Source organism: Stenella coeruleoalba, assembly GCF_951394435.1.
Source record: "Stenella coeruleoalba genome assembly, chromosome: X".
Classification (NCBI taxonomy): domain Eukaryota; kingdom Metazoa; phylum Chordata; class Mammalia; order Artiodactyla; family Delphinidae; genus Stenella; species Stenella coeruleoalba.
Genome location: NC_137152.1, coordinates 91,800,599 through 91,821,643, shown reverse-complemented (window position 1 = coordinate 91,821,643; position 21,045 = coordinate 91,800,599). Strand labels below are relative to the sequence as shown.

Genomic DNA, 21,045 nt, shown 5'->3' with positions numbered 1-21,045 from the left:
CTAGACAATGGCCTCTTGTTTAGTTTTATTAATTTTGAGGGCGGGTGGAACAAAAGAATCGGATCGACGACGCAAGTAACCAATCGCACAGGAACCCTAGGCCAGGATTCGCCAACCGATAGCTGCCAAAGAATGGTGGGCGGGATTTACTCCTTGGGCCGGCTCCGCCCAGGCCGGCCCTCAGTCCGCCCCAGAGGCGGAGGCTTGGCAGAGCTCCGCCCACGCCACCCCTGCCGCCAGCGCGGCCTGCCAACTGGAGGGGGGCCGGGACGCAGGGTGGCGCGGGGGAGGAAGGGGGTGGCTAGAGGGAGTGGAGGAAGAAAGGAGGGTGTCTCGCCGAGTTGCGACCTGGGTGGGGGCCTGCTGGTCATAGGAAGCAAGAGGGGAAGGAAAACCAAGGATCGCTGCTCCTTCCTGAATTATTTTAAGCAACCTTTGCAAGAAGCTGCTTTTCAGCATTTCTATTATTTGTTTTTCTTCCTCCCGCTGTGGGGCGGGGAGCTGCACTAGCTCTCCCACGCGACTCCGCTCCGCTGTTGCCGTACACTATTATTGGAGTCTTTGCAAAACCCTTTCGTTCCTCCCAGCCAGTCCTTGCTTAGACTCTCAGGGCTACTGTAACCGAGTCATGCCACTTTAGTGGGAGGACCAGAGTGAGGGCCCCCCACCCCAACTTTCGCCGGAGTGGCCGGACCCCGCCGATCAATTGTTTGAACTTCCCCGCCCCCTAGCCCCGCCTCTCTTCCGCCCCCCACCCCCCCACCCCGCCCCGAGGGTACAGGCCGACTCCCTCCCTTCTTTCCCCGCCCTCTACTCCGCCCCACTCCCTAATCCACCGCCCCCCGGCTCCTGGGCGGTCCTAGCCGCTCACCGCAAGAAGAAAAGCCACCCGTTCGTCCCCCTTCCCCTACCTCCAATCCTTTGCCCAGGAGCTGCCTTCATCGCAGTCACGCCCCTTCCTTCCGAGGAGCTTTCTGGCTGCCTAAGCTGGTAGACCCCCTGATTTATTCCTCCATCTCCGCTCCCTTTCGCCTCATCTTCTCTTAGTTCTCACAGCCCCCTCCACCCCCACCTCCAGTCTGTCTCGCCTCGGACCATCCGCTGCTCCACCCTCCGGCCCGGTATCCTGCCTGTGCACTGCCACCAAGGAGAGCCCGGACGGAGCAGCGAGGAGGGAAGCAGCCGGGAGTTGGGGCTTCCCTCCTGCCTATCCCTGGCCTCTGGCCCGGGACCGAAGCCACTTGAGCGAGCAGAGTCGTCACCTTGTCTTCGTTGCCTTCAGGGGTAGGAGACGCGTGGTTACTTTTCGCGGGGAACTGGGGCAGGAATCCATGGTGGCATGAACTTGATCGTAACCTCCGCGTGAGTGAGTCAATCTAGATGCGTGTGGGGATGCCTGTGTTCTACTTTGCTGGCCGAGAGTTTTCCGGGATGTGCAGCAAGTTAAATAGGTTAAAGAGTCTGCGCACTTTCCGCGTCCTACAGAGATGCTAATGGGTACCACTACTAGATGGTACTTTTACTTTCTTGCCTCCTGGGGTCCTTGTAGGTCTCTAGGTCATTAAGCACAAAAGGAATTAAAGACCAAAGGAAACTTGAGCTACGTTTAGCTCATCTGGAATGTACGCGCTTATCTCAGATTGTTAGATGCGTTACTCCTAATGCTTGGGGTTGGGGTGGGGGCTCACACTCCCCTCCGCCAGGGGCTGTGAATTCTTGAAGCCTTAGCCTGGAGTGATCTGCAGTGCGACACTCTTTTAGGTATATGTGTGTGTGTGGTCGTGAGGAGAGGGTTGCCCCTTATTTGCTTTATGGATGTTAGTAACTAGTTTTGCCTGATCATGCAGGTGTGTTGAGGGTCCCAAGCCTGGGTCACTGTACGTAGGTACTTCAACAGCAAGATGGACTTATCAGTATATGCAAATGAAGAGAAGGAAAAGTGAGAGGGAAAGTACAGTCTCTGTAGCCTGAGCAATCCCTGGTAAATTGCCACTAATAATAATATAATATCAATAGTAATTTGCAGCAAGGGACTAAATACAATTAAATGAGAGAGGAAAGGGCAGTTTGTGAAAAACGGCATTTCCAATCTCTAGCATGTATTTTAGAATTTTCTGACACCTTGTGTATCAAGTATCTAATTTAGTTTTCCTTCATCCTCCCTGTCCTCCCCCATCCCCATGAAGAGTGGAAGTCGGGAGGCAGATTAAATCTTTTAAAAATGTAACCCTCTTCTCCCATTCAGAGAGGAAGATAATTAGTCACCATAATCTTCAATAATGGAGGGCTAAGTGTATGTAAGTCTCCTTGAACTAGGCTTTGTGAAAAGTCCTTTCTTAGGACAGTCTTTGTGAAGCTTTCCCAGTTAGACCTTTCAGCACCCTCATTTACTAGCTAAGAACAGTTTGAAATACCATTTTGGCTGTGGGATAAATCTTCACCCATCTCCCACCTACCTCCAATTGAGCAAGTGTGGCAAACTTATAAGAACGGTGGTGTTCAAAAACCAGTTACAAAGATGTCCCCAACACATTGCTTATTTGGGAACAAATTATTTACTTATATTTTTACCTAAGTTCATTAGTTGGTTTTAATGGGGGAAGAGAAAGCAGGAAGGAGAGAAGGAACGCTACAGGGTGACAATTTTAAAGGCTATCATATTTCAGATCAGCTGGAAAGGAAAAGTTGGCCTGACCAAACTATATTTTATAACTGGCCTGGGACATTTTAATAGCCAGGTGGTTGTAGAGTAGTTGCATCTATTTACAGATGATAACTCAGGTTCCAGCTATTCTGTATGGGTTTATCCGGTGTCATTTACAGACACTTTCTGGCACTACATCATACTTCATTTTAAGATACTTCTTTCTTTGGAAAAGTCTATGGCTCCGTAAAATTGAAAGTGGTTTTTCTTACTTCATAGTCTAGATATGAAGTAAACCTCTGACCATGCTTATATGTAGAGTAACTTTTACGTGAAAGTTGTGGATCTGTTTACCTATTTAAAAGATTTTAGAAGGGAATTTAAAAATTCACATTCAATACTGTTTTGGATTTGGAAATTGAAATCTCATTTCTGGTTTATGAAGTAGGATTTATTAGGCTAATGCATTAGTAAGGCGTTTTGTGGAGTTGCTTTTTCTGAAGTTTTGTAAAGAACGAATCAGTCTCTTTCTAGAATGCCTTAAGAACAGTTTATTCAAAAAGCAGAGGGATGGATGCTATGACCTTGAGGTCCCACTGAGTGCCAGAATTCTAAGTGGGTACATCTGCTTCTGTGCCTCTCCTAAGAGCCCTCTCCCAGGGCCTGTGCCTTCTTTAAAAGGGTGTCTTTGTAATTAAGCAGCCCTTCTCCCCCATCCCCCTTTCTTCCTCTGATCCAACTTTTTAAGGGCTTTTTTCCATTTGGAGACAAGAGGAGTTTCTCACATTCTTCTACTTTCCTCTTAAGGTTTCTTTTCCTTTCTCCCCCCAAAAGCGCCCCAAAGTTCTCAGGATGGTTAGAAATTTTGTTTTGTTGGGGTGAGGGGGTGTTACCAATGAGGAAGTGTTGAGGATATATTCCTTCTTGAGAAATGTTTGTGACCAGGTAGCCTCCTCCATGGAGACTGAGCATTTGGAATGCATGAGAACAGTCTATTCTTAGGGACTGTCTGGAAGAAATTGTCCTTTGCACCCATTAAGCCCAGCTTAAACCCACTGAAAGGAGTGGAGAGAGGTGTGTGTGGTCGTGGCTGAGCCTTTTAGGATGGTAAATGGGTAAATGTTCCCAAATCTCCTATTACATCACCTCTTTCCCCCATGGATTGAGTGGGTTTGGAGATCTGCTTGACAAGTTAATTAGCTTGGGACTAAACCAATTTGTTTAGAATTGTGCTCCATTGATTTCCTGTCCCCAGGAATTTTCGTTGGTGGTTTACTATGATGTGTTGTCTTTAGTCTTGCTTACTTCTTCGTTTCTTGCTGCCTTTTGTGGACTTTGGTCCAAAATCTAGGGTCCCACCCCCAAGTCAAAGGTTAGAATTTGGTCTCAGGAACTAAGGGGGCATTAAACAAGCTGCCCATACTGCTTTACTCTCCTCCGTGGTGGGCTTCTGACCCCTTTTAAAACAGAGAAAGGAGGGATGTCTCCCCTTCCACACACAACACACAAAATCTGAACTAGAAAAAAGGAAAAAGCAGGAAAATAGGAGGTCATTTGCTTTATAAAAGAATCCACTACAGTTTTCTTTGAAAGAAATAGCTTTCCTAGTTAGTGCCTTTGAACTAGTGCCTTGATATATAAAAATTCACTATAACTGAGACTGCTCAGAAACATATTTATTGCATAAAGGAAGGCATTAGAATTTTGTTGTAATGATTATTTCTTGAATTAAGTGAGGCCGTTATTTGGCCTTTGAAATCTTTTAGTTACATGGCATGGAGTTAATTGTCTAAATCATTCTGGCTTGTAATAATGCTGGCCACGTTTAGCCCCAGCCTACATCTACTTGTAGAAGAGAGCTAGTATGATTTTCTGGAAATATATCAGACTTCATGGATTTTGGTACGTCTAAGGATGGGACTCTATCCCATATAGGTAAAAGATTTAAATTCTAGTTGTTGTATTTGAATAACCCAAGGATCCAGAAAATTTTTTCTGGGATTCTGTTCATGTATCTAGCAAGGCTGTCGAAAATAATAGCAACGGATGCCATTTTTAATCAAAGAATCCACAATAAGCTTTCCTAGTGAGCCTATTGGTGAGAGGGGCTTGGCTCTGGGCCCAACTCTAAATCAGTTTACCACCCTTAGCAAGTTTCCTCCTCTGTAAATTGTGGGAGGTTGGACAGGGTGATTTTGAGAACCAGTTATCAAAAGCTTATGGTTCTCTCCTTAGGCCTCCATTTCTGGTGTGAATGTGAATGATTCCTACTAGAATGAGGTGTAACGGTTGTTAGAAGTGCAATCATGTAGTCACCTGGATGTAAAAAAAACCCCACAAAAAACAAAAAAAAACTCTAAGGAGATATCAATAATCAATATATCAATACAAATGCATTGTATTTTGTATTTTAACAACATATCAAATTAAAAAGCTAAGACCCTGCCCAAAACTTCATCAAGAATCCCATCATCCTAACAGATTACCTGTGTTCATTTTATCTAGTTCCTTTCAAGTCCTTGTTTCTGTACTTGTATGAATTTTACAGAGTGAAGGTCATAGAAATGTACAATGCTGCTTTTAAATTTTAAAAAGAGCTCACCTAAGACTTAGCTTTGTAAACCTATGTAGAGGAATGAAGTCAGAACCTGACTGAGTACATATGAGGAATCACACACGCTTGTTCCTCCAATGCCAGAAGAAACTAACAGATTTAGTAAGTAATCCCTAAACCATTTCTGTAATTTAGGGTGTTCATGTATGTAGCAAGGCTTTTAATGCTACTCCCTTGACCTCATTACCCTTCCTCCACTCTTTTTAAGCAGAAAGAGAACTAGGATTCACTGTTTACTTTGTCTAAATCATTAGCAATGATTCTTAAATCACTGTATCATGATATCCCATCAAGAGAGTACAAATTTGGGTAGACTATGAAATCTCCCGAATGAGAAAGGAAAAGCGGGAAAGCACAAAAATTTTTAATAGCTTTGAAAATAATATGTTTAAATTAGAATAAATAATAGTAAGGAAACTAAGGGCTTTAGATAATTAAATAAAAGACATGTAGGTGTAGCAGGATGACCCACACATAAGAGGTTCTTCGTTTGAGGCTTTACCATATAATGAAAGTTCAGTTACACGGTCCTTTAATTTTCCTTTGATAATGAAGGTATAGTATACATATGATCTCCAATTTTGGATGGACTCACTCCTGGAAACCAATGGCTCTTCATAAATTAGATTAAATTTCATTAGCCAGAATAGGAAAGTAAAGTATGGGTTTTAGTACTTAGAAAGTATCAAGTTAAGCACAGGAACATTTTTTATGATATGTGTACATGGGGAAAATGCAGATGGATATATTTGCTAACATCTCCTAAGGTGTTTTTTGAAAATCTACTTTTTTTAAACTGTATAGGCTGCCCTTGACATTTGTTAAGTCACTTTCACTATTGTCCCAACTCCATGAAATATCATTAGACTGCATGACTTGAAGCCAGGCTCTGGGTTTCTCTGCCCAACCCTTTCTGACTTGCCACGTGACCAAGGGTAAATGAATTAGATGCTCTGAGCTTCAGTTACCCTTCTGGGAAGCAAGGATATTAATATTTCACAGAGGTGTTTAGGCATGCTTCATATTAGGCACATGCTTTGAGGTCATTGGATGAAAGGTGTCTGCACGATGGCGGAGCAGGCTTATTATAGGGTTCTGAGCAGGTGTTCACTTTAATGAGCTTTGCTCTCTTATACAGTGCCCTTTGGTGCCTCAAATCCCTTACTGACTATAATTGATTGTCCCAACATTTGTATTATTGACCCTCTTGGCTTTTATAAAAAATTAAGCATTGTCATTCTGTGTGGTAAGTTGAAGTTCTAATAAGAGGACTCTAGCATCTGCTGGGGTGATGAAAAATAGCTTCAAAAAGAGACATTAGTTGGTATGTGCCATAGAGATCAGTGAGTTCTTCAAAGCTCTTCCAAAAGATTAAAAAGAGTAAAAAAAAAAAATTCTGCATGTATCTGTGTGTGTGTGTGTGTGTGTGTGTGTGTGTGTGCGTTTTAAGGGGGAAGGTTTTGAGTAACATTTGCTTGTGACACATACTGATGATAGCCAGTAACTGAAACCCAGCCATTGTAGTGTTTTATACACAGCTGGTTTTTATTAATGATGGAATATTTATGCTTGCTGTACAATTCGTGGCTCATTTCCATGTGTATGTCAGAACTTAAATACCCCCCAAAGCAACATTAAGATAACATTAAGTATAAATGTGGCCAAGCTAGAAAGGGTGGATTGGGGGAGTCCTCTTTATTCTTTTTGGTGTTGCTTCAGATCACAATAACTGCCCCCCAACTTTAGGCATTGATGCTGATCTTCTTTTTTTTCCTTTATATATCCCATAGCAAACTTCACATTTTGATCCTTTTGATATGGACAAATGATCCCCCCCCCTTTCATAATGCAGATGAAACTGATGTATGTGTTTTTTAAGAGCATATTTTCCCTGCACATGCTTCTCATTATCCGAGAGGCCTGGACTCAATCAGTAAAGGAGCAGAGAAACCACATAATTGAAAGGAGAATGACGGTGGTGCATACTTGGAATATTTGTGGGAAGGAGATTGCTGACATCAGAAAATGTAGTGGCCTGAGTGTTAACAGCATTGAAGAGAAATAAGCTTTCCGTGTTTCTGTGCATTGAGAATTATTTTTAAGGGGATAAAAATATGGGCCAGGTTTGACATCCTTTTATGAAGTTGCCCTGGAAATTTTGATGAAGGTTGTTATAGAATGGTTCAATTAAAACCTTCCCCATTAGGAAGCTAATTAGTACATCACTTACTCATTTTGGTTGTTTTCAAGGGGCATGGATTTGCATTGAATTAGCGACATTCTTTTCCATGTGATAGCAAACTAAGATAAAAATCACAGATGGGGAAAATTATTTAGATTGCCTATTTTGAAGAAATCTAATCTCCTCTTTATTACATTTAGGTTTTCAGTTCAGATTTTTCTTTCACTCTGTTTATATACAGTGATCACATTTTAGTTTAGTAGCTAGTTTTACTTTCTGGATCATGGGCTGTAAACCAAAGCTTGTTAATTTGAGTTTCCCATATGAATTGAAGAAATATGACAAATGACAATAAACCATTCTATTAAAATAACATTTGGGCTTTTTTTCCTCCTACAATTAGTTTCTCTTTGGGGTGTGTGTGTGTGTGTGTGTGTGTGTGTGTGTGTGTGTTTGGTGGAGGCAAATTGCTTTTCTAAAAAATAAATTTATTTATTATTAATTAATTAATTAATTAATTTTGGCTGCGTTGGGTCTTTGTTGCTGCTGGTGGGCTTCCTCTAGTTGCAGCGAGTGGGGGCTACTCTTCGTTGTGGTGCACAGGCTTCTCACTGCGGTGGCTTCTCTTGCTGCAGAGCATGGGCTCTAGGTGTGCGGGCTTCAGTAGTTGTGGCTCACGGGCTTTGTTGCTCCGTGGCATGTGGGATCTTCCGGGACCAGGGATCGAACCCTTGTCCCCTGCATGGGCAGGGGGATTCTTAACCACTAAGCCACCAGGGAAGCCCCTGCTTTCTTTTTAAAACAAAAATTTTTGGAGCTAAGAAAAATTTGATGACCACCCCCCCCCTTTACCCCCTAGAACATTCTGTCTGCCTCGGGCTCTCAGTTAGGCTTCCATTAGGACAACGTGATGACTTTTCTGTCCTGGTACTTTCTGTGACTACACTGAGTAGTTCTCCCTTGGCAGCCTGAAGGAGAGTGGTTATGATGGGAACTGGAGTGCAAGATTTCTAGCATGTTCTTTCTACTGTACTCCATCTCATTTAGGGAAATGAATACTTGCTCCTGAGGGTTCAAGGCCATTTGCAATAGAATAAGTGCTCTGTAGCTAAATATGTAATATGGGTCTGCTGTAGTCTTCCTTTCTCCCATAACTAGTAAGGGACAGTCATTCTGTACATATATTCCCTAATGTTATGCCTGCGGCATATGTCTGCCCTAGGTCTGGAGAGTAAGTGGGGGTGTTGGCTGAGTTATCTAATTTGTAGTTTAACTGATTTCACCCTACCCCTTCCTGAGAAGTCAGGGTCTAGATTTAGTTTTGCAGTGGCAACTCAGTCAAGACAGGCTCCTGGGGCTTGCAAGTCAGAGGGAGGAGGGGCAGCTGCCTTTGGGGAGTGACTCAGGCCCTTTGGTATGAAGATATGAAATTCTGGCTTCTGTCCATGCACCTGCTGGATGCCACACCTGCAATCAGCACCTGAGCCCCACGCAGACACAAAAACCAGACTGAAGGCAGATGGAGCTCCCTTCAAAAGGGGTACAACAAAACGGGGAGCTCCCAATTATGTTAGTGGAGCACGACTGTGAACGATTACATCCAGCCGTTCTAGTGTTGGTATGGGGAAATGTCTTAGATATTTTCTTACAGGTGCAGTGCACTGGCTTGCTCGAGAGAGACTGTTGGAGTCCCTAGGGAATTTGCTTTCCTAATGAATTTCTCCTGTGAACTGTCCTCTTAATAATTGGAGAGTCAGCTCTGTAGAAGTTTGTGTCTAGTAACCCAGCACAGGGCAGCAAGTCACAAGACCTGGGTTCTGATCCTGGCCTCACCAGTAAGCCACAGTGAAACCTTGGTCAAATTAATTATCATGAGCTATCTGTCCTGGACTTAAGCTTCTCCGGTTGTAAAATGGAATTAATCACATCGGCCTTTATTTCCTCACAGAGCTGCAGAGAAGGACAAATAAGATAACAGAAGTGAAAGAGCTCTTGTCTCCTTAGAAGAAAGGCTGAGAAACTTAAGGTAAGAGTATTATTGTTATTGCTATTCTGTGTCTTTCATTCCTTTTCTTCTCTTTCTGTTGCCTCTAGCAAAGTCTTTGGAAAGTTATAGGCAATTATTAAACATGCTTTATGTACCAGTTGATATTTTAGGTGTTGGGAATGATACAGAGGAAAATCATGCACCCAGTCCATGCCCTCTAAGATTGCAACTTCCATTTCTGGCTCAGCCTATTATAATGATTTCTACCTGGGTACTTAGAAGCATAAAAGACAAGAATTAACTTCATTTTTTCTCTCTGCATTGTAACTGGGGACTTCTGTCCCTGGAGCGGTGTACTACAAGGTCTAGATTGAAGGTATGTGGGGGAAAAACCGTGCAGTGTAAATAAAGGAATTTCTCTCTCACTCCCACATTAGCAAAGTACCTGACCCTTGAATGATCACTGTTTTTTCAGGCGTCTATCCTGAGCTTCATCCTTGGTTCTGTTCTGCTCCTACTCTATATGATCCAGCCCACTCTTTGACCTTAGCTGTTATCCATATGCTAATAACTCCCAAAGATGTATATCAACCTATCTTTGACTCCTCCCTTTTCAGCTTCCCCAACATTGGTTATCAGATTCTATGTCTCCTACTCAGTTCATGAGTTTTTTCCTCTAGGAAGTTTTGTTCAGGTGGCCCAGAGTTTTTTTGCAGGGTCCTCTGCATTGCCTGAGCTATCTGCTCGTACCTCTGGTTTCCCATTGGATTGTGACCCCTCTGCTTGACTGGGAGCTCCTTGAGGACAGGACCCTGTTTTATTTCTCTTTTTTATCCATCCTAGGGCCTATACAGTACTTGGCTATAGTAAGTGCTCAATAAAGTTTGTGGAAAATATGGTGATAAATGTTGTGATAGAGATGTGTGTCCAAAGTCCAGTAGGAAGACTGAGAAGAGAGAATTAAATTTCCATATTGAGCAGAGCTGGGGGCAGGGGGAAGATGGAGAAGGACTAGGGAAAAGTCTTCAAGGAGAAGGTGGAGAGCGGAACTGCCCTCTTCTGAGAGTTCTGACAAAGCAGCCCAGGAAAGAAATGCTTGTTGTGTCTGCTCTTGCTAAGCCAGGGGCATCTCTGGCCAGTTGCCTCCCCTGCCTTAGGACTGGATGACTTTTATGGTCGGATCTGCAAATAAACCTCTGTCTATAACACACTGACCATGTAAGACAGGTGCCACTTAGTCATATAATATTAAACAAGGCTGACCTTAAATGTGCCTCTTTAACCGTGGTTGAAAATAGAGGTACACACACAGGCTCATGGGTCATGTATGCTTAGTTCTATACAGCAAAATACCCTTTAAAATATATTGAAGATTGGTTCTGAAAATTAACAGATTGAAGTCTCAGAATGTAGCACATTGGGTCACTAGAACTGAATGTCTTTGAGCTGACTGTCAGATCTTTCCAAGGGCAAAAATGAAACATGATATCAGCCATTACAGGCCATGAACCTGTTCTCACCCACCTGATGCTTCTACTAATTAGCTTCTTGGCTGGGTGGCAATTTGGGGCAAGTGCATGCAAGCTGGATTCACAGGGGAGCCCACATTCCACTCTGCCATTTCGCAAGCCACTGGGATACTACACTGCTCCTCTTGGCTTCTTTCCCTCCCAGGAGTCCTGCTCTGCCCTGGTGGAAAAATGGGAGCAGGAGAACTTTTCATTAAGTGGAGAGATTTCATGGGGCTCTGGCGTTTTGTTAGTTTTATTTATTTATTTTTTTAGTGGGTTGTCTGAAAACATTCATGTTACTTGACCCATTAATTTCACTTCCGGGATACTATCATTAGGAAACAATCCAAAATATTGAAAAAAAGGCTAAATCACAAAGATGTTTTTGTAACATGATTTAGACTAGCAGAAAATGAAAAGCAATTTAAATCTCTTAATAATTGGAGAATGGGTCGGTGAATCTTGATACACTGGTTTAATGGACTGTTACACACAATGTCTGTTAAGAAGTCTATGCCACAGCATGGAGAAAGTGCTGATGACTAAGTGAAATGTAGGACCCAAAATGATATGTACATTAATATTCCACTGCTTTGTAAAAATACAAAAACACATAGGAAAAAACTAAAGGAAATATTCTACAATGCTTGGGTTGAGGTGCTGGGATTATGAGTGGGTTTTTTTCTCTTTGTTCTCAATATTTGCATGTTGTGCTTATATTACTTGTAGAAAAAAGTAAAAATAAAAGTGGGTAGTATGCCAGTGAAGACAGGAGATTGGTAAAGCAGGCAGCTCGTAGGTATATTCTTAAACTTTTCTGGGTTTATGCTCAATCTGATTTCATGGACTGTTTATACTTTTTCTGAGGCAAGAAGAAATAGGACATTATGGTGTGATCTGTTCCTCCCTTGGAATGGGTGTGCGTGGAGGGAGGTGGAGGGGTGGTGGCAACAGGATTCTCCTTGTTACTCAGTGTTTCACTGCTCGTGTACACTTTAGGGTTAATCACCTTTGTTGCCTATTACCATGTTCAAGCTAATTGTTTTAGAGTTCAGAAGAGTAAAACTACCAAATTGACCACGCCTTGAGTTATCATCTGTGAAACAGATAACTGACACTGGTCCAAGATTTGGAAATGCCAAGGACTTACTGTGGTTCTTAAAATAATTTTCCAACCTAATCTAGATAGAAGTAGAGATAGGAGCAAAGAGGTGGGGCCAACTCAAAGCCTGTTCTTAAGCTAGCGCTGAACTTAAATAACAACAAGTGCCAAGTTGGTATGATGTTGACAAGACCTAGAACAGGGTCCTGGAAACATTGATCAGTGGAGATTCCTTTTGCTTTCCAACCTACCTGCATATCGTAGCCTAGAGAGGAGAGATTTTGCAGGGTCCTTCTGCCATACTTCTGGCTAAACGCCTTCCTCTTACATTTTTGAATTTTCCCTCCTGCCTTTAACATTTTACTTACAATGGAATTGGAAAATTGAAGGTAGCATTAAGCCAGTTTATAATCTGTTAAAACCAGAGTCAATTCAATTTAATTAATATTTATTAAGCATCTTCTATGTACGAGCTAATATGCTAGATAATATATTGTAGTGGAAGTGCTATTACCCTAGAAGTAATAAAACCTGCACTCTGGTCCTGGCTCTGACCACTTTTAAGCTCTAGCAGCTTCATCTATAGAAAGAGAGGGTTGAAGCACTAGATGGTCTCCCGAGAGTCTTTCTACTTCTAGCCTTCACTTATCTAAGGACACCTGCACAAAAGACTGAGCTGCAAATAAAGGGTTTAAAAGAAAAAACCCTTACTTCATAAAATTGCTGTACCCTTCTAGAAAAAGACCCCTTTGAAAAAATAATATTCATAGATAATATTTATTGAGCCTTTACTATGTACCAGGCTCTGAGCTTAGCACTTTACATAGATTACTTCCCTTAATCTTTATAACAACCCTTTGAGGTATGAGCACCGTTAGCCCTATTTTGCAGATGATGAAATTGAGACTTAGGGAGATCAAGAGACATGTATGAAGTCAGTTAGTAAGTCATAGATACAGGATTCGGTCTTGGGCAGTGTGACTCTAGACCCAGGCTTTTAACCATGGTATTTATACTGCCTGCCCATTACCCAGTGAAAGTTTAGGGATAACCTGCAAAGGGACCATTGTTTCTTACCTCCCAAAGGAAGCAATTAGTATCTTGCATTGCAAGACTCTTGGGAAAGCAGTTCTCTAGGACACTTCAGGCCACAATATGGACCAACATGAGAGGACATGAGAGAATTCAGTGGGCTGTTTTGCATCTTTGTGTGGGAGGTTGTGTGTGAGTGTGGGTGTGTGTGGGTGTGTGTGGGTGGGTAGAGGCTGTGTGTGTGTTTTATGCACAAATACGTGCACGTAGGTATAGGGAAAACTTTGAACTGGCTTCTTTCCATTTAGCTGGAAGTAAAATGGTATGAAACAAGTTGACCAAGATTTAGCAGAGAAACAGGTTTCCTAGACTTAGATTCTTTATCCTGGTTGGTGGAGTGAGGGGTGGGGGCAGAATAGGAGGAGGAGGTAGAAGGGATAGAAAGAAGATCTTATAGGCAGATTTCAAAATTAATTGAAGGGTAGGAATTCGGTCTGCCCTGCCCACCTTGTAATGTTGATTTTCTGGGTCTTGGCTTGGGAAATATCTGGGCTCTCGCTAATGTGTTTCATTTTGGCTCGGCCCCTCAGGTATACTGGGAGTGGCCGATGACTGCAAATGGAGTAAGAATTTAGCTTGGCCTCGCTGCCCTGTTGTTGTTACAAAAGAGTTGAATATATAGATTCCAATTGCATTTTTAAAGAGAGAACCATGGATATCCTTTTTTCCCCTATCAAGTATCCTCAGGGACAGTCTGTTTGTCCAGGGGAAACAAGGTTATTTTATTGATTGAAGATGATGTCAGACCCCTGGCAGTGGCATGATTAAAGCTGTGGGCAGATTAAAGGTTGCAGAGTTCATAACTATTTTAATTCTTGCGCATGAGACAAGGAATCTTTTCCTTTCCTTTCTCTAATAAATAAATGGAGTAGTGTTCCCCTTCTTATGTGACTCTTCTCATGTAGATGAACATAAGTTCTTTAAGGAAAAAAAATCAGTAAACTGGGGAGGAATCAGCAAAGCTTTTTTCTTAGACGGATTTCTTTTCCTCTTTTAAACAGAAACAAAAAAGGCCAGGGGGCGGGGTGGTGGGGAGGGACAATCTGTGTCCGGTTGACATAAAGTGGTTTGGGTTTTGAAAAGGATATGGAGGAGAGGGGACAAAATTAAAGGAAGAGAGTAAGATTTGGGATATGTAAAGTTTTCTTGGTGAGGAGCTGGGTGCCAGGAGCAAGCCAGTCAAAATCAGCATGAAGAATCTAAATAGTACTGGAAAAGAATTGTAGTGGTTTCTCACCAGGGGCTCAAGTTTAAAAGCCTTGGGCTGTTTTCTGCGTGTTTCAGTTGAAGAAAAAAAAAAGACAACTGTTTTGTTCAAAATTGGACAATAGAAGCACAGCGGTTATTTACCATAGCTCTGTTAATAGCCCAGCTTTGATTCCAATTAGAAGTTGTTCCTCTGTTTTGAAATTAGGGGAGACACCCAAAAATAATTACCTTGCATATTGGAGGTGATTTTGCTTTTGCTTGTGATTATACGTTGGACCGAAACAAGATGAAAAGACAAATTTCCATGTTTGTTCACTGTATATCTGTTCATTTTATTTTTGGCAACATTGCAAGGAAATAATGTTAAATTAATCACTGTGTGGTTTTGTGGATTTTTTTTTTAAACTTGGATGTTTTGGACATGCTCCCAAAATACAGGGATGCTTGTGTGCTTCCTTTGCATTGCTTTGCTCCTCAAATGGTGTCCCTGGTGTGGATTAAAGGCTTTCCTTTAAGTGATATGAGTGAGTCATGGCTAGGCCAGGGAAGAAAATAGGAATGTAGAACATGTGCCTCTCACCTAAACACAAACCCTTCAGTTTCATAACCATTTTGGTTGGACCTGCAGGGCTTTTCTGAGGGTCAAAGGAGTAATTCGAAATGAGGACTATGTCAGATCCATATCTGGTGGGCGTTTGCATCTAGTCTCTATAATGTGAGTCCAGTAGTTTCCTTTTGTGGAGATACTGGGGCAGTGGAAGTGCTGAGAAAGCAAGTTGAGGCATCTTCTTGGAGAAGAGTTGCTGCTATGTGTGGAGAAGGGCAATCACTTTTGCTACTCCAGTAAGAATGGATGGGCCATTGATCAGATTGTAAGCTCTGTGAGGGCAGGAACTATGTGTTGTGCGTCCTTTGTAACCCTCATTGTGTTTAGCACAAGGCTGGAAAATGTGTGGAATAGCCAGGATGCAAGAAGTACTTAATGACTTGGTTGAAAAGAAGCTTGTGTTTTCTTCTGCCCCCCTGAGGCTGTAGCAGTTAAATCAGGAGCTTCACCGAGTGTTCTTTTTTTGTCTCAAATCTACCTTTTGATGACTGCCTTCCCTTCTGGGATGTGGGCCAGTGAGTCTCACTTACCTTTCCTGCTACTGATAGCAGTTTAAATGTTGCACCCAAAAGGTGACAGTGGTTATAGCTTTTGTCGTCACCTACCATTCCAAGTCAGAATGGAAGCAGCTGCTCCTGGGGGCTGTGAGGCTAGAGCAGAGCAATCCTGAACATTTCCATCCCCTGGAGACTGGACGAACCCCTGAACACAGCCGCTGGAGAGTGAGGTTTCTTTTTGTCCCTGTGGAAATGGACTCTGCCACTCACATAAAAGGCAAGCACACGGCGGGTAAAGTCATCCCCTTGGAAGGACTGGTTTGGTTAACTGTTGGCCATTGGTGGCAAAATAGAAACGACGTTTTTATTTCTCCCTCCCTCCCCTTCCTGACCATTTCAGAGTGACCAGTGGTTGGACTCTTGGCGGCGCTTACCCTGAACCTGAGTGTTAGGGGAGAGGGAATCTGCCGTTGCGGTTTCTGGAGCTGCTCATAAGCAAGAATTCCCTATCCTGAGCAAGGCTTTAAGCCTAAAAGAAAGCAGAAATAGGTATGGACCATCGGTGTGAGTGGGTGCCGGTGTGTGAGTGCGAGCCCGGGTGTGTGCAGGGCGGGGCGGGTGTGGGGTGGGAGGGGGTGGTGCGCTCTTCAGAGTCTGCATTTCCCTGCCTTTCAGGAAGGGTTTCTAAGTGATTTTGTTTGAACCATACATGCTCCCATTTCTATTTTTTGGAGAGAAGAGAAGTAGTTTTCTAGTCATCTTTCCAGTTTCAGGCACCAGCAGAAATTTATATGTTATACCTGTCAGCCTAATAGAAAATCGCAATCTGACAGTTTAAGTACAGGAGTCCCAGAGGGTCACTGCGAGAGAGGGAAAGTGGACTTAAGGGCAGGTTGCTCAGCCCCTTGGTGCGGACTTCCCCCCAAAGTATGATGAATGGGATTTAAAAGGGGCCTTTGGAAGGTTAACTGTGGGGTGAAACTGCTCAATAGAACAATTAGAAACCAGGTAGCAGTAATCATGCAAGAAGTGCAAAAGGAGGGGGGATGACCTTTTTCCATCTACCACACGCATCTTCTGGGTCACTCCCTGCAAGACTAAAGGAAAAGGGGTCATGTTTCCAGAGAGACTGGAGACTATTTCAAATCATAGAAGTCAGGGCCTGGGAGCCAGGACTCCAAAGTTCTCATCTAGGAACCCGAGGCTGGTTAGGTTGACCTCATTGTGACTTTTTGTGTGACATCATGTCCATTCTCCAACACTACTTAAGATCCTTGAAGTGAAAGTTGCACTACTGAATATTAGTATTGAATTGCAGGACTTAACATGACAGATTCTGTCCAAAGATTTTATGAGCCTCTAATGAATTTGCATAGACTGTGCCGTGCAGAGAGAAAGAGAAGAGAGAGGTTACCTACTACCACTTTTCAGGTGGGAAAACAGAAGCCAAGAAAAGAGGAATCAATTGCTTAGGTTAACCTGTAAACCCATAGCATGATTAGAATTTGAGTTTTAAGTTGTCTTTACTACTGATATCCATTTCACTCAACCCATATTATCTCCCTAAGAAGAATTGGGGTGGGGGAAGGGATATGGTAATCATATCCTTTCCAGAAGGATGACCTTTTAGTTTTTCAATTTCTAAATGCTGTCAGTGGCACACTTCAAATAAAGAGGGCTTCCCCTTTAAGCTCCTCCTACCCAACAACAACAACAAATTCTCAATGACTATTTCTGGATGGCTGAAAGAGAAACTTTGTCAATAACAATTCTCCCAAGTCCTTCTCTTACTAAGCTAAGGAGTATCCAAAATGGACAATACAAAAAGGATTTTTTAAAAAAAGATATGTTTCAGAGTTTTATGAGATCAGAGAAAAAGATTTGCATCAAGCAGAGATCATTTCTATCTGGTGCAAGCCAAGCTCTCTTCACTTTGTATTTATTTGAGTTATTATTTGGCATTTTGTAGCTCCCTCCACATGCTGAATAGCTTTACAGATCCTGCCTATGGGGTAATTTCCCTCATGGTCCTTCCCCCGCTGCCACAACCATAAGAGTTGGATTTTTCATTTCAGTAGAATACAGAGAGATGAACTTTGTAAGGACCTAGGAAAATTGCCCTCTCTGATCACCCTACTTGGCTGCTTCACGTTTCCCCAGTGCTTTTAGGAGTTAAGTCAAGATTGAATACTTAACCCAGGCTAAAAGTAAAAGAGGAAACAGAGGGCTCTTATGCCTCCAAGTTCCTCATCATGTCAATGTTAGAGCCAGAAGCCACCAACGATTAACTGATTAATTCTAGATTCAGTTCTCTACTTTGTCTCTGCAGTGGAATCCTCACCCCCAAATACCCATTTTCTTCCCCTTTAGAGGACTGATTTATCCATCACCTGGATGTTAAGCTTCCTGTTTCCCCTTCCCAGGTCAAGGGCAGCCCAGGTGCCCAATTTCTCTCTCTCTTCACAAGGCACCACCAGCAATAGAGATGAGAAATTCTGAAGAACAGCCAAGTGGAGGAACCACAGTATTGCAGCGTCTGCTACAAGAGCAGCTCCGCTATGGCAATCCTAATGAGAATCGCAACCTGCTTGCCATACACCAGCAAGCCACAGGGAACGGCCCTCCTTTCCCCAGTGGCAGTGGGAACCCAGGCCCTCAGAATGATGTGTTGAGTCCCCAAGACCACCACCAACAGCTTGTGGCTCATGCTGCTCGACAAGAACCCCAGGGGCAGGAAATCCAGTCAGAAAACATCATCATGGAGAAGCAGCTTTCCCCTCGAATGCAGAATAATGAAGAACTCCCGACCTATGAGGAAGCCAAGGTCCAGTCCCAGTACTTTCGGGGCCAACAGCATGCCAGTGTCGGAGCTGCCTTCTATGTCACTGGAGTGACCAACCAGAAGATGAGGACTGAGGGACGCCCGTCAGTTCAGCGGCTCAATCCTGGAAAGATGCATCAGGATGAAGGACTCAGAGACCTTAAGCAAGGACATGTTCGCTCCTTGAGTGAACGACTAATGCAGATGTCACTGGCCACCAGTGGAGTTAAGGCTCATCCGCCTGTTACCAGCGCTCCCCTCTCCCCACCACAACCCAATGACCTCTACAAGAATCCCACAAGTTCCAGTGAATTCTACAAGGCCCAAGGGCCACCTCCCAGCCAGCATAGCCTGAAGGGCATGGAACACCGAGGCCCCCCACCAGAGTATCCCTTCAAGGGCATGCCACCCCAATCTGTAGTGTGCAAGCCCCAAGAGGCAGGGCACTTCTATAGTGAGCATCGTCTGAACCAGCCAGGGAGAACAGAGGGGCAACTGATGAGGTATCAGCATCCCCCTGAGTATGGAGCAGCCAGGTAAGAGAGTTCCCTTTCTGTCATTCCCTGACCTCATCCCCAACCAGCTTCTGCTGTGTGTTGGGAATCTTAAGGGAAGGAATGGGCAGGTGTTTGGCATAACGAACTCTGCAGTGCATGGCTGGCCTCTGGCTTAGCAAATTTCCTGCCAACCTGAATTTCTAGCCTCTTCAGCAGTCACTAGCCCTGTATTAACATACCCTTGACTTTATAGGTTGAGCATGGCCCCAGCTGCCTAGTGGCTGAACAGGAGCACAAGTCTTGATTTCAGCAGCTTTTCGCTGTCCGGTCTCCTCAGATATTGAAGGAAGAGTCAGTGTTCCTCTTCTTGTGAGTTATTAAGCCCTTCTTTGAGGGGAAGTAAATTATCTTGCGCTTGAGTCTGGAATATCCTATCACTTTCATTTATTCTCCTCCACAAAGCTCTCTTCACTAATTTTTGCAAACAGATCTTTCTGCAGAATTTGTATGATTTTCTCAGACACTAAACAAACATCCAGATATTGTTGGGAGAACTATATATGTGCAGGTTCAGAATGTGACTTGCCGTGTACGTCCTTGCAGTTCCTGAAGTCTGGACTGCTTCATCTTTCTTCTGTAGAGAGTTTGTTAGCTGCCGGTGACGTTTTTAAACATCTAAGTCAAATTCACCTCATATCATATAGATGCTAAAATGCAGAAGGAAAAATATTCCCATGGCTTCTGTACAACTTGCCATTAGTTCAGGAGGACTGTTTTGTATATTCATTAATTCCTAAATGTACTTCTGAATTATTCAGGGACCGATTGACTCATTGCTGTATCAACCAGACCTTAGGATTCTATGATTCTGTTCATTGTTCCTGTTGGGGCCATGTCTCCAGTCAGGAGTATTTCAGCATATGGGACAGAGGGAAGGTTTCAACCTTGGGCAAAAATGATGGCAGTTATGTGTGGTATTCCTGCCTTGTTACCATGGGTAGTTATGGGTGGCTTTTTTCCATAGGCAGCCCCTAGACGAGGCCTGTGATCTCTTTGATGCCTAACTTTTTGCCTCCTGTCCCCTCGTACTCATTTGGGAAAGAGTCTCTTGGCTTGAAGTATAGTGGGTGACTCAAGAAAGAAGGCAGTCAGTGGGTGGAGTAGGGTGAAGGTAAGAGAATGCACCTGGCATTTCCTGGTATTTCATTTTTTTCACCTCTAGGCCCTGTTTTTTAGCCAGAGGCAATTCACTTTGGGCTCCACCCCTAACTTTGCCAGTTTAGGATTTTTTTAATTCCTTAACCCAGGCTGATTTCCTAACCTTTTTCAACCTCCTCTGTGCAGCATTCAAAGGGCAGGAGCCTAATGTCTGATAAGTGGCTTGAAACAGGAAATGGGGTAATGGACGGGGCCCTTCCGGTTTAAATGAGCAAGAACCCAATTCCCATCTGCCCAACGAAATGGAAGACCCAGGGAGGGGTTGGTCCATTGGACGGCTTAGCTTAATGGAAACCCATCCAAACCAGCAACATGGCAGTGAAGCTGGGGGGGGTTTATTTTGCTCTCTTCAGCAACATGGAAGAGTGTGTGGGATTCCCTCCTGTATGTGAGTGGGCTGTAAGTGTATTGCCTTGTGGGAGGGGATTGTGTTGGCTGGGGTGTGGAGCAGAATCCAAGCCCCGCTCAACACATGGCCCGCCTTCCCAGGAAAGCTATTTTCAGAACTCATTCACTAGCATTGTTTGTGATCTGAAATGACTCCCACAGTGTTTGAAGCTAGATAGAAAAGCCCTTTGATCTGCCTAAAAAAATATTAAGGAGCCCAAAGAGAGATTTTTTTTCCTCCCCATACTGATTAAACCACCAGAGAAACTTAGCTGCATATATTTAACTGGAAGGTATTTGTATTTTCTCCTCCCTCCTATGTTATCTGTGGCTCTCTCGCTCTGTTCCCCAAAGCAGTAGATTCCACGCTGATTACCCTCTCTTGAGCGGTATTTTAATACACAGGGTTGCTGGAACAGGTTTTTTTTTTTTTCCTCTATGGGAGAGGAATAGGGTGCTTGATAGGCTCAAAGAGTAATCAAGCCTAAGACAATCCTAACCAGAAGATGCTCTTTGTGAGCTTTGGGTCTGCAGCAGACAAACTCTGGCAATAAAATTTTTGCAGAGCCTGGGGTGAGGGTGTGGCACCTGTTGACAAATTACTGGCAATGGGAGGTCCTTGAATTGCTTTCCGTAAGTAATACCACTTTTAGGTGGTGGTACATTTTTCCTCCTTT

At 43.4% G+C, this 21,045-nt stretch overlaps 1 protein-coding gene across 2 annotated transcripts in view; it reads left to right on the top strand.

Annotated features, from left to right (window-relative positions):
* Nucleotides 1-931: 931 nt before the first annotated feature.
* Nucleotides 932-21,045, top strand: part of AMOT (angiomotin) — a 58,980-nt gene continuing 38,866 nt past the window's right edge. The window contains exons 1-4 of one of the 2 annotated variants that reach the window (XM_079909967.1): nucleotides 932-1,284; nucleotides 9,389-9,466; nucleotides 15,846-15,994; nucleotides 17,869-18,802. In XM_079909967.1, the coding sequence (XP_079766093.1) occupies nucleotides 17,931-18,802 (872 nt within the window). In that variant the 5' untranslated portion in view covers nucleotides 932-1,284; nucleotides 9,389-9,466; nucleotides 15,846-15,994; nucleotides 17,869-17,930. Of the gene's footprint in view, nucleotides 1,285-9,388; nucleotides 9,467-15,845; nucleotides 15,995-17,817; nucleotides 18,803-21,045 lie in introns of those variants that run through there. The other variant, XM_079909968.1, reaches the window with a different exon arrangement.